At 46.9% G+C, this 18557-nt stretch overlaps 1 protein-coding gene across 1 annotated transcript in view; it reads left to right on the top strand.

The window, feature by feature from the left end:
• URB1 (URB1 ribosome biogenesis homolog) overlaps positions 1 to 18557 on the top strand; it is a 59367-nt gene that overhangs the window by 21037 nt on the left and 19773 nt on the right. The window contains 21 exon segments of the mRNA XM_040090177.2: positions 565 to 761; positions 1305 to 1529; positions 2069 to 2248; positions 2898 to 3759; positions 4627 to 4828; positions 5016 to 5193; positions 6286 to 6344; positions 6489 to 6682; positions 8355 to 8465; positions 8554 to 8617; positions 9402 to 9573; positions 10099 to 10201; positions 13008 to 13168; positions 13512 to 13623; positions 13918 to 14024; positions 14554 to 14697; positions 15321 to 15430; positions 16008 to 16184; positions 16526 to 16620; positions 16623 to 16766; positions 17770 to 18369. Of these exon segments, the coding sequence (XP_039946111.1) occupies positions 565 to 761; positions 1305 to 1529; positions 2069 to 2248; positions 2898 to 3759; positions 4627 to 4828; positions 5016 to 5193; positions 6286 to 6344; positions 6489 to 6682; positions 8355 to 8465; positions 8554 to 8617; positions 9402 to 9573; positions 10099 to 10201; positions 13008 to 13168; positions 13512 to 13623; positions 13918 to 14024; positions 14554 to 14697; positions 15321 to 15430; positions 16008 to 16184; positions 16526 to 16620; positions 16623 to 16766; positions 17770 to 18369 (4197 nt within the window).

The raw sequence follows: 18557 nt of genomic DNA, 5'->3' as shown, positions 1-18557 counted from the left end.
AGTAGGAAATGGATGCATTTTCCAAAGAAAACTTCTTCAGAAATGAAGCTCTGGTTGCAGAATTCTATCACCTCCTTGAAGAAAGCGTTGGAGTCACAGGGGCATCAGGTGGGCTTGGAGCAGGATTTGCCAAGCCCACAGAACCTCACTAAGTCCTCTGCGTGTATTTGGCGGTCGAGTCGCACCTGGGGTGGACTGAAAGTGCCAGTTCTGAAAGAAAATCCTGTTTAACTTGTACAAGTTAACTGGGGTGCGTGCCCCCAGTACAAACCAGTTCTTTGCTGAGGTGGTGCTTGGCAGGGCTCTCTCCTGTTCAGATACAGGCATGCTTAGCACAACACGGTGACGGGGGGTTATTTACTTCAGCAAGAACTAACGTGTGGAGGATTTTTCAGGTATCCCAGTGGTCAGGAACATTTGTCTAGGTCACTACAAACACTTTTTGATCTTATTCAGTACTTTTCTGAGTGATGCTTTGTGGGCTGCTGTGCAGGCCCAGAGGAGGGAGGGTTTCCCCAGTGCCTGTGCTTGTGTTAATAGTCTCATTTATTTTTGCTTTTCTAGGGGCACACATCGTGGAGTATCTTGTTGCTGTGTTCACTGACCTCCTGCACTCTCAGAGAGAACCTCTTGCTCTCTGCTTGATGTTCCAGCTCTATGATAAAGATCTCAAGAGCCTGAAAGTTGCCAAGTACCCTCAGCTCTACCAGTTCAACCAATACTATAAACTCTGGATACCCAAGCAATCTCAGGAACATGTGGTACGGAATACCTGAAGTCATTGAATTCTTCAGGCAGTATTCCTATAAAAAACTCAGAGTTTATAAAAGTTACTTTTCCATCAGAAAGAGCATTTTTATTGAGCTAATTGTGTATTTCTTGTTGATCACGTCGGGACACAAATTTGCTCCAGGGCTTTCCTGTGACACAAGAGGTCTTTGTGATGTTTGGGAGGTGCTGCCAGGGTTCAGGGGTCGTACATAGACTCCTGACCAGGCACAGCAGAGCCTGATGCGTGCTGTGGCATCAGTTCACAGGGCCTGGAGTTCCCCCTGGACGGGTTGGGGATCACAGGACCCCTGGGTCGGGTTTGGTGAGTTTTTCTGTAAGGCCAGCAGTGGACACAACAGATTCCCCTGTGGACACTGCTGGACAGCTCTGTTCTAGCAGGTCTGCACACTTGTGTTCCTGGAGCTTCAGCCCGGGTTCAGCTCAGGGCTCTTCTCAAAACAAAGGTCGCTGAAGAGATTTTTGTTTCATACTCATCATTGTTTTTCTCTTATGCTTTTTTTCCCTTTAAACAGTTTAAAAACCACAAGGAATTAAGCGAAGAACCTACTGTGGAACTGGATTCTGTATTTGCCACTTTGCTAAAGAGAGCCTATGAGAGAGGAAGCAATACCTTATTGGAAGATGGTGTTCAGACAAAATTGAGAGACTTGGCTTCCTTGGCCCCACCTGACCAGCTTTTGCTGGGAGTAAAGCACGTGCTGCTATACCTGAAATCCACAGTGGAGAACTTCAGCAGTGTAAGAGCAATATTGTAATAATATTTTTGTTGTTTATATTCGGTTTATTTTAATGTAGAAGGTACAAGTGACTTGGCTGTTAAAACTTAGGTTCCAGTTCTGTAGCTCTTTTTTCTGTACTTGGCTCTGAGGCTACCACACAAAACTGCACCTAATCTGTAAACAAATGTCAGTTCTTCTGATTATTGAGGAGTCTTGGATTTGCTTTGCGTGCATTACCTTTCTGATCAGTGTGAGTGCAAATAAACTCGAAGTTTTAATCCAGCTCCTGGGTCTCCCTTAAGAAGCCTTTCCAGAGAGTAAAATTCACTGGCCTGTGTAACTCCAAATGTCACAGTATAAATGAAAATCTATCGATATTCATTGGGCAACCTGAGACTTCTCTTAGAATCAGGCTTCTACATAGGGAAGTGGTTCTATCCCATAGAAAAGGTTGTAATCTAAGTAGTTCTTAGGTAACTCCTACTCCTGTTGGATAATTACCCTTCCGTTCCCATCCGCCTCTTTTCTTCACATCCAAGATGTCTTTCTTTTCATAGCTTGGTAAGACTTTGGGTCCTCAACTCATTGGCCTCTACGTGGACATGCTGAGCATCTTCTTGTGCCGGGGCAATCAAGTAAAGCTGGATCATCAGCAGAAACGGGAAGAGCATCAGGCTGAGTCGGATCTCTTTATGGATGAGGAGTCTCTGATGACAGAAGTGTCTTCAAATGACAAGGTACCAAATCCCTTGATACAGAGGCACCTGTTAGTAAACTTTGATTTGATTGATTCTCTAGGGAATAGTTTTGCTGAACAGAGGTGCTGTTGAGGTCTTGGAGGAGAATGTAGGAGCACAGACCACGTGGTCCAGCAGTTGTAAAACTACTGTCTGGAGATGTGACTTAGCTGCATCACCCACAGTCTCACCCCTGAGCTGGAACACAGTCAGGAGAGGTCTTGAAAGAGATCACCTTTGCAGAAAAAAAAATATATATTCCCTCGGCCCTGTGTAAAACCTTGTTGTGAAAATTATGTACTTGAGGAATGAATTTGTTCCCCCTCTTTCATCTGTTCTGTGAATTTGTGGAGATTAGAATGTGTTGATGAGACCCAGAATATTCAGTTTTCCTCTGGAGATTTTAGACATGTTCAGTGTAGAATGTTCAGTATAACAGCATGAATCCCACAGCATAAATATTGGGAGAATGATATGTATGTGCTTGTAATTCATTATTATTATTTTATCCTCTGGCCAGCTGGTGGACAATTTCATGTTCAATAATTGTAATGGACAAGCTGTGGAAATTAGGCAGATGAATGAATTTCTTTTTGACCCTGCACTGTGATTTTCCCTTCAGAGACACTGTTGCCTCTGTTTGTTACAGACACTGGAGGATACACTCGCCTTGATTTTCAGACATCCTACCCTGGAGAGCTGGTTCCTGGCCTTGGAACTGCGCTCTATTCCTCAGCCTGGTTTGAACCCAGTCACCGTGAAGCTCCTGTCAGCTCACCTCAATTCCGGGGTTCTTCAGCTGCTGAAAACAGGTGCCCCCATCCTGCAGAGTGTCACAACAGATCACAGACACGTGTTGTCCAAGTATTTCGAAGCTATCACAAAAAGTGTCCTGGGGGAGCTGAAGACTGTGGGGAAGGACAGAAGCCAGGTTTGTCCCAGGAAGTCTCACCAGATGCAGGCTCTGGAGGAGCTGCACATGTACATGACTGCAGCTCAGCTGAAGGAGATCACTTTAACCATGCTGCAACTTCCTGAGATGAGCTTGACTGCTCAGAGTTCTGAAAAATCCCCTAAAAAAGGGAAACAGTTAAGCTTCTACGGACAGATTTTGGTGCAGCTCCTTACAGACAGCTTCCAAAGGCATCCGCAGCAAGGAGAGCTTCTGCTATCCACAGAGCACATTAAAGCTTTGGGGGTGTTGATGTCAGCATCGGCCAGCAGAGATCTGGAGAAAGTTTTCCTTCAGGCTCTCCAAAGCGAGCCGGTCCTTGCTCTCGCAGTTGGTGTCGAGGTGCAGGCTCACTGCCTTGCGCAGTGCTCACACACCTCCCTGGCCATTGTGGCCATGCTGATCCAGCACTCCAGGACTCACCTGCTGCAGTTCGAGCTCTGGTGTCTGAGCAGTGCCGCTGGGAAGTACCTCAGGAAACACATGGAGAGCTTTCTTCCACTCGTTAATGTGTATTTGCAATGCAGAGACCTGTATGGGTTCAGCCGACCATCCGCAGGTAAAGGCACCACTGAGCCCTGCTTGTGATTCAGGAGCCCAAATTCCCTGTTTAGGTCCTGCTGGCCTTTAAGTCTTGGAATCTTCACACAGTAGATAAAGGTGATAAAACTTAGGTGTCTGACCTCTGTTGACTGTCTTGGGAGTACTTCTGCAGCACGAAAGGTGAAGAGCTGTTCTGAGGGTTGGCTGTTAGGCTGAATCCGAGTGCTCTTATAGTTACTGCTTCCCAGATGTCTCTTTTGAAGCTCTTTTTTGATGCTTAGTGCATGTGTAAATCTGTTACTGTGCTTCTCTTGGTTCTTTTGCTCAAGCATGGATAGAAGAGTGTCTGGAGTGTGCAATGCCATAGCCAGATGGTTTTTGCAGAACCTGAGCCTTCATTTCTGCAGAGTCCAAAGATTTCTTCTAAAACAAATCTCCAGTTGTGGTTACTGTAGTGCCCTCCTAAGCTGGCAGCCCAGAACTTTCCAAACCCGCAGCAGCGTTACGTCTACGGACAAGTGTGTTAAATTCTCTACCAGCAAAACTATGAGTTAGGATTCAACTGGATAGAAGAGGATCACTTTAACTTCATTTCTCTTACTGCCCAGAAATGTAAATAGCAAGGGAAACAGGCTGACTGGGGCTGTAGCTCTACCTACAAGGTCAAGCAGTGGTAAGACCTTGTCAGCACCCTGGGAAGTAGAGGATGGGTAAAGAAGTGAGCTTCTCTGTAGCACTTCTCTGTAACAGATTAACATCTGCTGTAGCACCATTTCCTAGAAATTGAGTAATCCGGGCCTGGATTAGAAAGTGATTTGGGATTAGTCTGGTGTTATTTAACAACTGCAGGTGGTGGAACCTGTGCCCTCTGCTCTCCCAACAGTTGTCTCGGCTGTCACGCCTGTCCTGAGGAAAGCCCTGTGGAAGGAGCTCTGCGCTGGGATTCAGGACACCGGAGCGTCGCGTGAGGCCGCTGTGAAACTGCAGATTCTTTCAAAGTTGTTGCCACCTTCGGAAAGCAAAGGGCTGCACAACCTAATGGACCAGCTTCCTGCTGCTCTGGAGAGAGCAGGGAATGAGCAGAGGTGGGCAGTGTGTTTGTGCCTCCCTCAAGGCTGTTTGTCCTGGGAAGCACTGGGATAGGAACTGGAGCAGTAACGGCATCCTCTCCTCAGAGAATGCATTGCTTTGCGTTTTGGCAGCACGACATCTTTGACATATACAAAAGCAAGTTAAAATATTAATAAAACCTCAATACCTATCTCTCTGCAGTTGGGCTGTGGCAGATGCCATTTCCAGTGTGCTTAAAAACTCGGAGGAGCTGCATTCCTGGAGGAGACGTCTCTTGTCAGCCTGCATGAAGGGCTTAGCTGCCGTGTACAGCAGCAGTAAAGATGAAAGCAAGCAAGAAGTGGAGAGGTCCATGCTGCTGAGGCTAGAGGAATTACTGGTGAGACTTGTTATCAGCTTTGCCATATGCATATCTCTATGCATATGTGTGATTGGGCAGCTGTAGATTTTGTAAATATTGATTGGGCTTGATTTCCTGTTTTATGGAATCTGGTTTCCATGGGCTTTTAATAGCTTTTGCGGAGTTAACTTAGTCCTGATAATCCTTTATATGAAGCAGTTTTATGTTCTTGATGATGGCTTTCTGGTAAGAATCCCCTTTGGAGATAGGAATTTGAGGTATATAGGAGTAAAAAATCAAAGGATAGCAGTGGATTTTTTTTTTTTTTTAAATTAAATTAAAAAAAGGTGATAGAGATATTTCTGCCAAGACCCACCTGCCATGCTGTCTGTAGCCTGGGGCAAAAATCTGGTTGGTCATAAGCAGAAATCCAGACTTTGATCTTTAATAATGCTACTCGATCACTCCCTCCGTACTGTTCCCTTGGTTTGAGTTCAGTAAACACAGATCCCTGTGACACATAACACTGAAGGCCTCTGAGCAGTGAACGCCTCTGCCCTCTCACAGGCTTTTGCTGAGGCTCCCTTGTAGGACTTGGCTGACTCTGTAGGCCCTGGGGCCACCTCAGTGTCCATTCCTGAGGGTGTTTCCAGCCTGGTGAGGTTGGCACCTGCATTCCCAGGACCGCTGGTGTGTGCAACTGTCAGTCTTCTCCAGACTGGTTTGTTGTGGTTCCCAGCTCCTCTGGGCACATCAGTTCTAAGGAACACCTACAGCCAGACACCCCATGTGCCATGTGCAAAGTTTGGTTAGTTAAACCACACAAAAACCTAGCATCCAGTCTCTTGCTTTTTTGAGCCACTGGGTTTTTGGAACCTAGAGCCCAGCTTGCTTTTTAATTCCGTACAGCCTATATGCTTCCCTGCTCCCAGACCAACAAAACACTTGCAGTTTCCTTTGAACCAGGAGTTAGGACTGTTGTATCCAAGAGCTTTTTATCCCTGTTATCCTCTGATCATCCCAGTGAGTGTTTGGCTTGCATGTTCTTAGTGTGTCCCTTGAACAAAAATTGCTGTAGAAGCTCCGTGTGCCAAATGTAAACTAACACGTGTTTTTACTTGCTGCACGCAGTGCGTGGTTGAAGAAGTGGACCCAGAAGACTGGTGCAGCCTTGTGAAGACGGGACTCAAGTAAGTGTTTTCATTTTAATTTGGTTTGGTTTTACTAAGTCCATCTTCTTTGCCAATTTCTCATTTCTTAGACGGCTTTTAATTTCAAGCAGGTTTCCTTGGGTTTGGTTGGGATCTGACTTCTCGGTGATCCTTCTCCCAAAGGTACCGTTACAGAGATGAAACATTTCTGAAGGTCCTGAACGTTGCCATCCAGTTGCTATACAAGAAAGAATCCTCACTTAGTCAGAGGTTAATCAAGCTCTCCAAACTTCACATGATGGTCACACAGCACTCTCTATTTTTGTCGTCCATCCTGAGGTCAAGAGAAGAAGATGGCATGAATATCCAGACAAGAGGTATGTTTTAAGCATCTTCTTCCCATACTAAACACAGTTAATTTTGTCTTTCTTGCATTATATCCTCTCCATCCAGTAACACACCCACCCATGTAAATACTTGCAGAGTTATTAACAGATGCAGAATGCTGGCATTTAAATTGTACCTCTGCTTGGATCCAAATGTTACATTCATTTTATGCTGTTTTGAAACACTTCTGTTTTTAAAACTACTGGAAAGGTGGGTCTGAGTTTTTAGTTTGTTTGCTTGTTTGTTTTTCTGGTATTTTTAACCCAGTTAAGTCTTGGATTGATTCCTTTGGTTTCTGTGAGGCAGTTAGTGTAAGATCCCTGAAGTGCACCTAGGCCCGATGATGTGTAAACCTGTTTTAAAATAGGTTGATACAGGAGATTTAAAGTTGATTTTGCAAGTTTTATCAAAAATGACAATTTAATTACGTGTATTTCATATTGCAACCTTTCACGAGGAATATCCTTCCAGAGGAATATAAATTGGATGCTAGTTCATGTGTAGGATTGGCTTTGTTTCTTCTTCACTAGCAACTAAAATCCTGCCTGACCTTGAACCACGTTTAATGTACATAGGCCTCAGCTTTCCTCCACTGTACAGGGGTTTGAGATTCAGTGATTGAAGGATCTGTGTATGAAAAGGGGGGGAATTCTCAGAGCAGCACGCTGGTAACGAATTTTGTGTCTATTGATGAGCAACATGTAAACAAGTTTTCAAGTTTTAAAACACATGAAGAGAGAAAAAAGCTCTTGTGAAGTCACCAAATTAGTGAAATTAAAAATAAGGAATAGGTTTTACTGCTTACTGTATGTATGTGTCTTAACCTTTAGAGCGTATTTCTGTAGATCAGCAGAATGGATTGTTTGGGGCTAGCTGCGGTATTCCTGAAGCTTGGTGTCACGAGTGCATTTACTCAGGCTGCACGTATATTCCTGCACATAACTAGGGTCAAAGCCCAGGCCTTTTCAGATACTGGCAGTAGAGAAATCTGGAATTGAGTCTCAAGTGTGCTACAGACAGCCTTTTGGCCAGTTGGCTTTTGAGGAACCGAATCACTTATGTTTTCTGCTTCTCAGTTAGTCACAGAGCAAAGGTGCTTAGTTTTTGTACCCCACAGGACGGAGTTCCTGTGGCTCGCAAACCACCTCCAGTGCTGAGCCCTGCTGGAACAATGCAGAAGCTTTTTGATTTTTCCTGCGGCCGGGCTGCGCGCTTAGAAGTTTTTGCTGTGAATTCTCGAGTCCTTGGGGAGGTTGCTGGAACGTTTGCTGTTCTCTGGAGCTCCTGAGCTCATTCCAGGCGCCTTCCTGGAGGAGGAAGGAGCGGAGCTATGGCAAGATAGGGCCCAGCACTCCTTCTTAACCAGAGGGCGGGTCTGAACGCATGGAAAGCCTCTGCAGAGTAGTGTCACCCTGGGGACCTCACCTGGCCCAGTGACTTGTGTGTTCAGCTTGGGAATACTGCTTTAAGATGTTCCCTTGGATTAAATGCATCCTAATCACCCTTTAGTGTACTGGGGAAATGGGCTGTGGTATCTCTAGAGATAGGTGCTGATATAAAATGTCCAGTGCTGTGTGTGCATCCATTTGGAGTGGGTCTTGGGGTGTTAATTTGTGCTCTGTGTCACTGAGGGCTGCGGAGTTCAATCTGTGCTTGTTCCAGAGGCGCTGGTGGACGTTCTGCTGACAGCTGTGCAGCTCAGCCCCTCTCTCTGTGCGAGCAGTCACCTCCCAGTGCTGCTGGGAGCCTATGGGGCCACGCTGAGCACCGTGGGTGAGTGTCAGCCCGCAAAGGCACTTCCTTCTGCATCTTGTTCTTGTCTCCACAGGTCACTAACTTTGGGTTCAATCTTGGGTTTTAGATCAGAAGATACTGCTGTTGCTTCAGTTGTATGAGAAGAATAATCAAAGTCTTATAAACTCCAGGTAAGCCGAAGACCTTACTTTGTTGGGCAAACTACACACAGATAGTGTCACAACTAGTATTTTTCCAGGGTCTCATTTTTAAATGAAGGAGGCAGTGAACAAACTCAAACCTAAAGGTGAATGTTGCTTTTGGAAACATTTTTATTACGTATTTCCTATTAATGTAATTCTCTTACGTTGCCCAGACTTCTTTGTGTCTGTGGGGTAGATGAGGGATTGTCTCATTTCTGGGGCCGCTCACTCTCCATCCTTGGGACTCACTTTAGGGGTCTCCTCGCAGATGGGAGGCTGAAACATTAGTCAGTCGTGGACTTTTCCCTTTCCTGTGCCCAAGCAGTCCACAGGAAAGTCTATTGCCAACAGTTGTGGTTTGGTCTGCCTTCCTCACGTGCGCTTTGTGTCCTGGAGGTAGGAGCAGAAATACCACCAGCAGTGCAAGAGCACTGGCTCAGGCAGCTGAGGCACATCTGGATTCCTGTCCCTCCATGCAGCTGCTGTCATTTCTATCTGCACTTACAGCTTAAATCCATAGGTGCCTCTGAAGGGGTGCATTCTGACTTGGGTGGACCGGGGAGGACAGAGTGAATGAGACACACTCAGACTAAATTTGAGAAGCTTTGGGATGGATGGAAAAGGTGTTGCCAGGGAAACAAGTTGTAGTTTCAAGTCCCATGGGAAGTCCCATTTAATAACTACAAGGGAAGGCAAAATTTCAGTCCTAATTGATCTCTGTAATTGCTCTTGGCTCTGTTGCCTAATGCGTTTACCTTTAACAATATTAAAGGATCCTGCTGTGGGGTCCAGCTGCTGTGGAGCATCACAAGACTTGCAAGAGTCTTGGGAAGTCCCTGTGGCAGCAGCCAAGCATGGAGGAGATTCTGTGTCTGCTGGATCGAGAGAAGATGATGAAGACGATCCTGTCGTTCCCTCAGCATCGCCGGCTGCTGCCATCACAGGTGCTTTTGGTTCAGCCTATCCATGGTTACCCTTCTTTGGATATGCGGAAAGAGCCTTGAGCCATTCATTTCTTGCATCCATGTAATGCGCTTGTTTCCATCAGAAGAGTAATTTGAAATCATAGGAGGACGGGAATTAATTCTTTAGGAGCACTTTTCAAATTAATTGCAAGATGTGGGCCACGTCTTGTCAACGGCAGTGATTGTGCATTGCAAATGTTGTCATGTATGTGAGACTGGGATTGGACAGCCCAAGGATCCACTGGCAATGGGCTCTCCAGCCTTTCTTACAGTTTGCTGACGTGCTTCTGTAACTGTTAGTGCTGGTCAGGGGAAATAGTTGTGGATATGCTCTCGCAGTGAAAGCCGGGTTTAAACGCAAGCATGTCTCACCCTGTGTTGCATCGTATTTTACAAGGGGTAGTATCAAGTGGTTTATAGTGGGATGAGGTGGTTGTGGAAGTTTGAAACCAAGCTTGAAATTGGTGTTGTTCCTTACCAATACTGGTTTGGATTTGGTTTCAGGGAATACAAGAGTCACTATATAAAGATGAAACAGTCAAGAGTCTTGATGACTTCTATGATCCTTGTTTTCTACTTCAGCTCTTCAGTGAACTGACCAGACCAGGTAAAGTGACTATTTTTCTTTGGTATTTAGTGTCAGGTTGCTCTGCTGCAGGAGCTGCACCTGGAGCTCTATTATCCCTGATCCAAGAGTTCATACTGGAAGGAATTTGTGCCTGACTTCAGAGGGAAGAAACAAACTTCTTTGAGGGCTGTGACTGAACTGGCTGGAGATCTGGCTGTTACAGGCTGTGGTTATAGAACAGGGAAGCTTCAGCCAGCTCATTTTCCACCAGACAGATGGGCATGAGGCCAGTGTGTTTCACAGGTAGGCTGATGCTCTGAACTGTCAGCACATTTCTTGTCTGACATGATTTGGCTTTGCACATGCGCATCCCTGCTGTGCTCCACAGACACTCTGTGCCTGGAGAGAGCCCTCAGAGGTCAAAGGGAGACAAGAAGCCTAAGGGATTTCCTAACCAGCTCTCTCCCTGTGTTGGTTATGGTTAAGCACTGTGTAGTTAGAGCTAGATTTGGCTTTCCAGAGCAGTAATGTTAGAGGCAATTGGCAGGCTGTCGGTGAAATCACGCTCACAGTACTTCGTTCACCCAGACCCCTGCAAGTGCAACACCTGTTTGGCTGTGCTGAGCTTGCCCTTAGCTATGGTTTGAACTGCTCTGTGTAATCCTGGCAGCAGGAAAAGAACTGTCTTTAAGTGTCCTCTGAGGAGAAAAGGTGCTAGAGCTATTTGGCATTTTGCAGTTGGAGGAATCTTTGACAATCCAGTTAATGCTGGGCCTTTGAGGTTCACAGGGATGGACAGCTGGTGTCTTTGGAACCCAGTGTTGGGAGCTGGGAAAAGGACACTGCCAGCACCACCCACCCCGTGGCGGGAGGGGTTTGGTGTCTGTTGCGGCCCCAGCAGCACTGCAGCTAGTCTGTGGCTGCTGATGTGAGAAGCACCAAGACTGAGGGAATTGCTGTACATCATGTCCTTGTGGAGCTGTGAAGTCAGTGGCTGTCCTGAATCTGAACCTGGAGAGGAGAAAATAACCCTCTTACTTCTCCACACAGAATGAGAGTCTGTGTCCTAAGAAGGGCATTTTTAAAGGGCCCAAGTGGTTTGAGTCGCAGTCCCGTGGTGCTTCTAAGCCATGTCAGCTGCTCTTGGAATTCCCAGTTCTTTATTTATTTACTCTTTGTCCTGGCTGCACAGTGCCATCAGAATACATAAACATGGACTTCTTGCACAGTGTTTAGTGCTTGCTGAGGAAAAAGTAAGTCTAGGATTGGGCAGATAGCAAGTTCTATCTAACTTTAGCTCTGATAAACGTCCTGTGGAAAGCTTTTCCATCCTAGTTCTCAAGGTCTTTAAACAGGCTGTATGTCAGACATAGAATTAAATTGGGGTGCTTTTCTAATAAGAGCTTGTTATTTTATGTTAGTTGTTGAACACATTCTCCGGGGGCAGCAGGATGGAAAATATTACCACTGCATGTTTTCAGTGAAGGAAGGTTTTCCAAATAAATCTTCCTGTGGACTGCTGAAGTGAGAACCTAAGATTTCATTCTGTGGCACTACTCCACAGTGTGAATGGTTAGTGCACGTCCCCAGTTCCCCAGAGTGACAGCCTGAAGGAGAACAAAGTGGTGGCTCTGGGACAAATGGCAGTGGGCGGTGAGGAAGTGGAGACCCTGCTCTACCTGGCCCACAACCAGCAGAGCTGGCAGTAAGAAACCGACAGGCATGAAATTGGATTTTAGTAGTTGTAGTGGTTGAGAAAAAGATGAGAGGAATGGCCCAGGTGCTGGTGCAGGGACAGAAATAATAGATGAATTTTTTAGCATAATTTAATTTGTATATATGTGTGTGTGTGTGTGTATACATATATACACACACACTAGTCTGTGTGAGCAGTGATGGGGGAGGAAATCAGTGGACCAAATGTAGGTACTTGGCAATAAGATTGCAGACCCTTCTTAAACAGGAATATTTGTTTCTAGGAACTTCCTCTTCACCTTCAGTGTGACTGACAAGAAAATACATGAATATTATTGCTCAACTCAGGGTACATTTGTAGCTGGTAAAATACCACTGAGGTGCCCTTGTGCTCCGTTCCTGGCCATAAGGTGGAAGGTTCACACCAAGTCATTTCTAGCCATCAGTGGGTAGAAATGGCAGCAGCCCTTCAAAACACATGGAACACAAGCCCTTAAAGGAGAAACTCCAAATCCTGATGGCAAAATGCCGTGTCAGATAAATGCTACATTGAAAGGCGTGTTTCCTGTTTTCTGTTGGGCTGATTTCTGGTCATTGCTGGATTTTGTTTTACCCAGAGGGGCTCAGGGGTGCAGCTGAGTACTTGGCTCAGAGCAGGCCTTACTTGTGCCTGCACAGGGACAGTGTCTGTGGTTTATGAGCTATTTATGTGTTACTCTCCTGCCCTTTCCGTTACAGAAGCTTTTTAGTGCTGGTCTTTCAGGTACCCAAAAGTGCTCTGGAGAGATGAAATTTCCCTCTTGTTGTTCTTCGTACTCAACTTCCCTGTAGCAGTGAGATACCAGATGTCTTTACAGAGTTTACCCCTAGCTTTGCACGGCCCAGTGGGCAGGATCATCTCTGTCTCACACAAATGAGAACAGCCCCATGCATTTCAGCTCAGTTCCAATTAAACTCCTGCCCAGGGTGAATTGCTGAAGCCCTTTGGCCGCTGGAGCAGCCTTCGTGCACTGAGCTCGTAGTCTGTGGGGTAGAGCCAGGGCTGGGTGCCGGTGGAACTGTAAGGATTGCGATGCTGTTACGCGCACCGCGCCGCGCCAGCGCTAACGCGCCGCCTGCTTCGTGTCTCTTTTCCCCCGTCCCCTCACAGAGTGTGTGGTGGCGTGTCACAAGTTCGTGGAGGTCAATGCCCTGGGTCTCACGGTGGCTGCCCTGAGCAGCTACGACTCCAACATGAGAGCTGCTGCCTATTTTGTCCTGGCTTCCTTCCGCGGCCATCTGGAAGGGGCTCGCTTTCGAGAGAGGAGCCAGGTAAGGCTCAGCTCCGTTGCCGGTTCGGTCACGGACGCGTGTGGGAGAGACGTTGCCTTGCTCATCCGCCTGCCTGCGCGTGCTGAGACGGCTAAAAGAAGCTTTTCACCTTCTCTCCCGTTGTTTCTCCTCTGCTGCTTACTGCTACGCTCAGTGGACAGAGAAAGTGGGGAAGGTGTTTTAGAAATTCTTGGGAATTTTGCTTGTGGGAATGGAAATCCCGATGGAGTTGCTGTTTGACCTGTATGGCCCACGAAACGTCCCAGGAGCCGATTTATGCGTTGGCGCTCCTGTTGCTTTCACGTGGGCGACGGTTCAGGCTTCTCTCCCCGGGCTCTTGCAGTTGCTGTATCTCTTGGATGCTGTGCAGAACGGAATCAGGCAGCCAAACCTCAGGTTCACCTTCTCCCTGACCCTCTACGTTGCTCGTGTGGCGCAGCAGATCCTGAAGCCAGGTACTGGAACTTCCCGCGTGTGTCGCTGCTGGGGTGGAAACCAGAGCCTCGGGGAACGTTGATCTCCTCGCCTGCTTTGTGCTCCTGCACTCCTGACTGAACTTTTCATTCTGGGGGAGAGAAGGGGAGGGATGGGCAGCAGTGTAATGAGCCTCAGAGCAAAGGCCTCCTGCAGTTCCTGGGCTGTTCTCCCAGCTTGGAGCACCGCACAGTACGGCTTCCATTTATTATTGTCCGTGGCTGTGGGTTGGGAATGCTGTCCTCCTCCACGATGCCAGCTTTTTCTCTTCACAGAGGAGCACATGTACATAAAGGTAAACAGATTCCTTCTGTCACACCAGTATTTGGACCTGAGGAAAGTACCAGGTTTTTTCCAGCTTTTCTACAGTTTTGATTTTGAGGTAAGAGTCCCATTTTAGGTATCCAGTAAATCTTCATAAATTGACAGAAAAAAGCCATAAAAATACAATGAAATCTCATTCTCCCATAGGTGGTTAATTGGAGGCATCTTTCTTTTGTTTCCTATTGGGATTAAAAATGCTGTTTTGTGGGGATTTTTGTTGTTTTCTTAATACTGACACCCAATGAGTCGTGCTGTGTATGCTCTGTGAGCACAATGAGCAGAATATTCTGCCCCAGCTGGCTTACATTCATCTCTGAGTTTCGATTAGCAGCGCTGAGTTCAACTGAAGAGTTTTAGGAACAGCAGCTTCTACAATTCCATTTCCACTGCATGTTTGGGCCGCAGACTGACAGTTCCTGAGGGATGTTAGCGATTAAATTTGATAGGAATGGAAATGGAGAAGTCCAAAACAAGCCGTAGTAAGCCCTGAGCTGGCACTCCCAGGGAACCAGCGTTTTGTGCTCTTAGGAGCGGGTATTATTTGGAAAGGTCGAAATGTCTGATGGTGGTATTTTTGTGACTTGCAGTACAAAACAGAGCGTGAGTGGATCCTCAGATTTCTTGGGGAAGGGCTGCGTGACAAACATTGCTATGAGCTTTATGACTACCAGAGGATTTTCCAGGTCGTTCTTTCCTTTTTCAACAGTCCTTTGTGTGATGAAGGCTCCCAGGTAAGAATTTAAAAAGAAAGCACCAAAAAACCCCAAAGCACAGAAGTTTGCGTGGCTTTGAGGTCTCAAGTACAAAGCGGAAGGGAGCAGCTGCCTCTGCCTTTGCCCTCTTGAAAATCTGTTCCTCGTTGATTTATGTGTGGAGGGGGAAATAATTGCCTACGTCTGAAGCGGTCGCATCCTTAACCCCTGAAACTGGAAGGGGTTCCTGCCACGGTGGGACCTCACGTGGGTACCGTGGGTTTGTGCCTGCAGCCAGGGCCTTTTCTTTTTGGGGGTCTCCATTCCCCAGCCAGCGTATTTGTCACCCGAGCACTGCTTCAGCAGGAGGGAAACTCGCGTGCTGGGAGCTCTCAGCTTTGGGAGCATCCACCCTGAGCATTTCAGGTATCAAAACCTTGGACAAAAAGATAAAATTGTCTTGCTGGCTGAAGACTTCTTGTAAGAGTAGCACCTGTGGCAGGAAGCTTTGAACAGAGAAGGTCTTTCCTTCCCTGGAGTTGCTGAGAGCAGTTGGCGTTCACGTTACCTCGAAGCTGATCAGATACCAGTCAAATTGCTAATTCTAAGTTTAGATAATTAGATCTTGACTGCAAAAGAACAAGTTCTATCTTCTGTTTCAGAGTCGTATTCTGGAGATATTACAAAGTGCTGCCCGTGTCACCAGAGCTGCCTATGAGCTGATACAGGATCACAGCCTCCTCACATGGGTCCTGCACAGCTTAGAGAAAAGGTAACCAGAGAAGTAGAGGAGAAATGGGAACAATTTTACTGTCCACAGTAGAATAATTATGAGGGTGACAGGCAGGGAGACCAGGGCTGTACTGGCAGAACTTGCTGAACTCTGAGGTGTCCCTCATGATTTTGAAAACGGAATGAAGATGCTTTCAGGTTGTGGTAGGAGGGATGACCGTGGGGGGGCTTCATGATTTGGAAAACACTTCCTCGAAAACCCGAGAAAGGAAAATGGCACCTTGTATTGGTGTCTTTACCTTTTAAATTTCAAACACCCTCAGTTCACATCCTGTGCATGCTGCACAGGAAGTGTCACAGTAATGGCTTGGAGCTGTTGAGAGCATTCCTCCTCCCCTCGCCTCTCCCACAGTGCCCTGACAGGTTCAGGCAAGTGGCACCAAAAGTGCACCAAAATACGGTCCCCTGTAGGTGATGGACCACGTGCTGGTGGGGATCTGCCTTCTAAATGTGTTTGGATTTCCAGAGGTTTTTTTTATTTGGTTTGTTGGGGGGAGGGGGGGGGTGTTTGTTTTGTTTTGGAGTTTATGATTTTGTTTGTTTGTTTTGTTTCTCAGGTTTCTGGAAAACAAGGTGATAAATAAAATTATTTCCTTACTCCATACTCTGTGGCTAACAAATTTAGGGGACAAGAGAGAAAACAAGAATCAGTCCCAGGAGAAGAGGAAACTTCTTCCTATTCAGCTTGTCAATGAATTTCTGTATGTTTTGGTCACATTAATCAAACATATTAGGTAAGTCCTTTCTTTTGTTTCTTGTTTTAGTCAGTTTGCATTTTATCCTCTGTCTGCTTAGAACTTTATTAAGGCTGGGAGGATTTCTTCATCATCTCTAGTAGATGAATGACTTTTTCCAACTTCAGTTTGTGTGTTGAGTAGTGAATTTGGATGAGATCTCTTTGACAGGAAGGTTTAGGTGCTTTAATACATGGCGGGGGGGAAAGTAAAATGTGGTGTGCAGCTGCTGTCAAGTCCTAAGTCCTTAATTCCTGGCCATTCCAACAGTAAGGATTAAAACCTGTGCTTACTAATTAGCGTGCAGGAAAAGACATGGCACTTGTGCTTTCTTTTGACAGGACTAATGTAGATCTGGCCAAGCTGGCTGAGTTCTTCAGCACCCTCAGCTCTGTGCTGGAATACCGTGCTGTTGTTGCTGAGGCTTTTAGGGAGATGAGGCGTTCACGGTCAACGACAGCGTCCTCTCCAGCAGGGAGCTGCTGCTGCTGATGCACAAGTGGAGCCTCATCTGCAAAGACATGCAGCTGCAGGAGGATCTGCAGGCCCTGGCTCAGAAGTACCAAAACAAAGAATTGCTCAGTAAGTGCTAAACTACCTCAAGGAAGGCATATTTTGTTGCAGCTGTTTCAGACCGAGAGTACAAGTGAGGCAAACTTCTCTGGAAAAAGTACTAATACCTTCTGTAGCTCGAGGGAGGAGGAAAGGAAAGGGAGAGGCATTTTTCAGGTCTTCCTTGTGGTGAAGTCTAACCTTAACACAGTTTGGAAGCTTTGAGGAAGCAGGGTTTAAAAAGGGAAAGAGCTGTGAAATGAAACTTAGTTACAAATCTTGTGTCAGGCTTTGAAAAATGGCATTCTTTAATGAAATCCTAAAAGGAAAAGCGGTGCCTGGAGGTTTGCGCTCAAAGGTTTGAATCATTCTGAGTGTGGATAGGGATCTGAAAGTGATGTGGAAGTAAATAAAGCAAGTGACAATTAAATAGCTGACTTTTCTTGTTGTCATCAGTTTTGAACAAAGGAAAAATATATCAGGACTTGTGTGATTTCTTTTGTTCTCTCTGTGAGCAAAAAGCGCAAGGAACTTGGGAGCGGGGGGTCTTAAAACAGCACTGGTTTCCTGCAGCAGCAACTGCTTTTGGTGCCCATTAAAGCTTCTCTAGGTTTGTTTAAATGTCCTGTATCAGTTAAGAAAGTGTCACGTATTTAGGGGATACTGTAAAAGCTTTAACTTCTCTAAAGTTTTTCTCACCCTTTCAAACTCCTCAGAGAGACCTGGAAGGAGTTTTTGCAGTGATGGCTGTAACTTACTCTGTGTGGGGGTTGTGTTGCTGCAGGCTTCGGGATCTTCTGTCATCTCCAGGCTGGGTGCTCTGGTTTGGAATAGGGTTCCAGGCTGGAGTCCCCGGGAGCTCCCGGAGCCCCTGGGAACAGCGGCAGGCTCCATGAGGCTGCTAAACGAGGCTGGTGCTTACCACTGTAACAACCGAATCGACACGGGAGAGCACCTTACTCGCACGGTTTTGTACCAGGAAAATCCTTTGGAGTGTCTGATGTTGGTTTTGGTGGTGGTTTTCCTCTTACAGAAAATATTAAAGACAAGAACAAACCTCAAGCCTCATCTCATGTGTATCGTCACATTCGGAAAAAGAACGAGGTGGAAGAAGATGACGCTGCTGCAGATGTGGAAGTGTCTGAGCTGGAGAAATGCAGAGAACATCTGAATTCCATACTTGCCCACTGGGACCCTGTTTTCCCGGCACCACCCTCCACACAGGGAGGGGAGACCCTCAGAGCTGGTGAACCTGGGGGCGAGGCAATGGCTGTCACCTGTGCTTCTACTCATGTGGTCACTAAGTGGCTGGTGAGGTCCCTGGCTGGGCAGAGCCTCCTCAGGGAGCAGGACGTGTCCCCAGTGCTGAGGTGGCTGCAGAACCGTGTCCTGCCACACCTGGCGGCCACGCGGGAGATGCTCATGGATGAGACACTGAGGAACAACCTCTTCAGGCTTTACGCCCGGCTCTGCCAGGCCAGCAGCACCTCAGCTGGGCTCTCCAGGGAGCTCGGAGTGCTCAGCTCCATCATGCTGCAGCTCCTGGAAGAGCAGGGCCTGGCCAGCACCTTCCACGAGCTTGTGAAATCCCTGCGCCTATCAGCAGCGACGGAAGAGGATGCGGACAGGACGGGTGACTTGTCTTGTTCTTATCGCTCCTGCGACGAGGCAGTGGGGGGAGGAACTAGGAAATTGCATGGCTTTTGCAATCCGGTCAAGTCGTTTTCCCGTGTCCACCAGGGCTCATGGCTTCCCAAAGCAGAAGCTGCGTCTTTGGTGGGGTGGGGGGAGGGGTGGGCAGCGGAGAGCATGGAAAAACTC

This window comes from Hirundo rustica, chromosome 2 (assembly GCF_015227805.2).
Source record: "Hirundo rustica isolate bHirRus1 chromosome 2, bHirRus1.pri.v3, whole genome shotgun sequence".
In the NCBI taxonomy this organism is placed as follows: Eukaryota; Metazoa; Chordata; class Aves; order Passeriformes; family Hirundinidae; genus Hirundo; species Hirundo rustica.
This window is presented reverse-complemented; position numbering and strand designations above follow the sequence as displayed.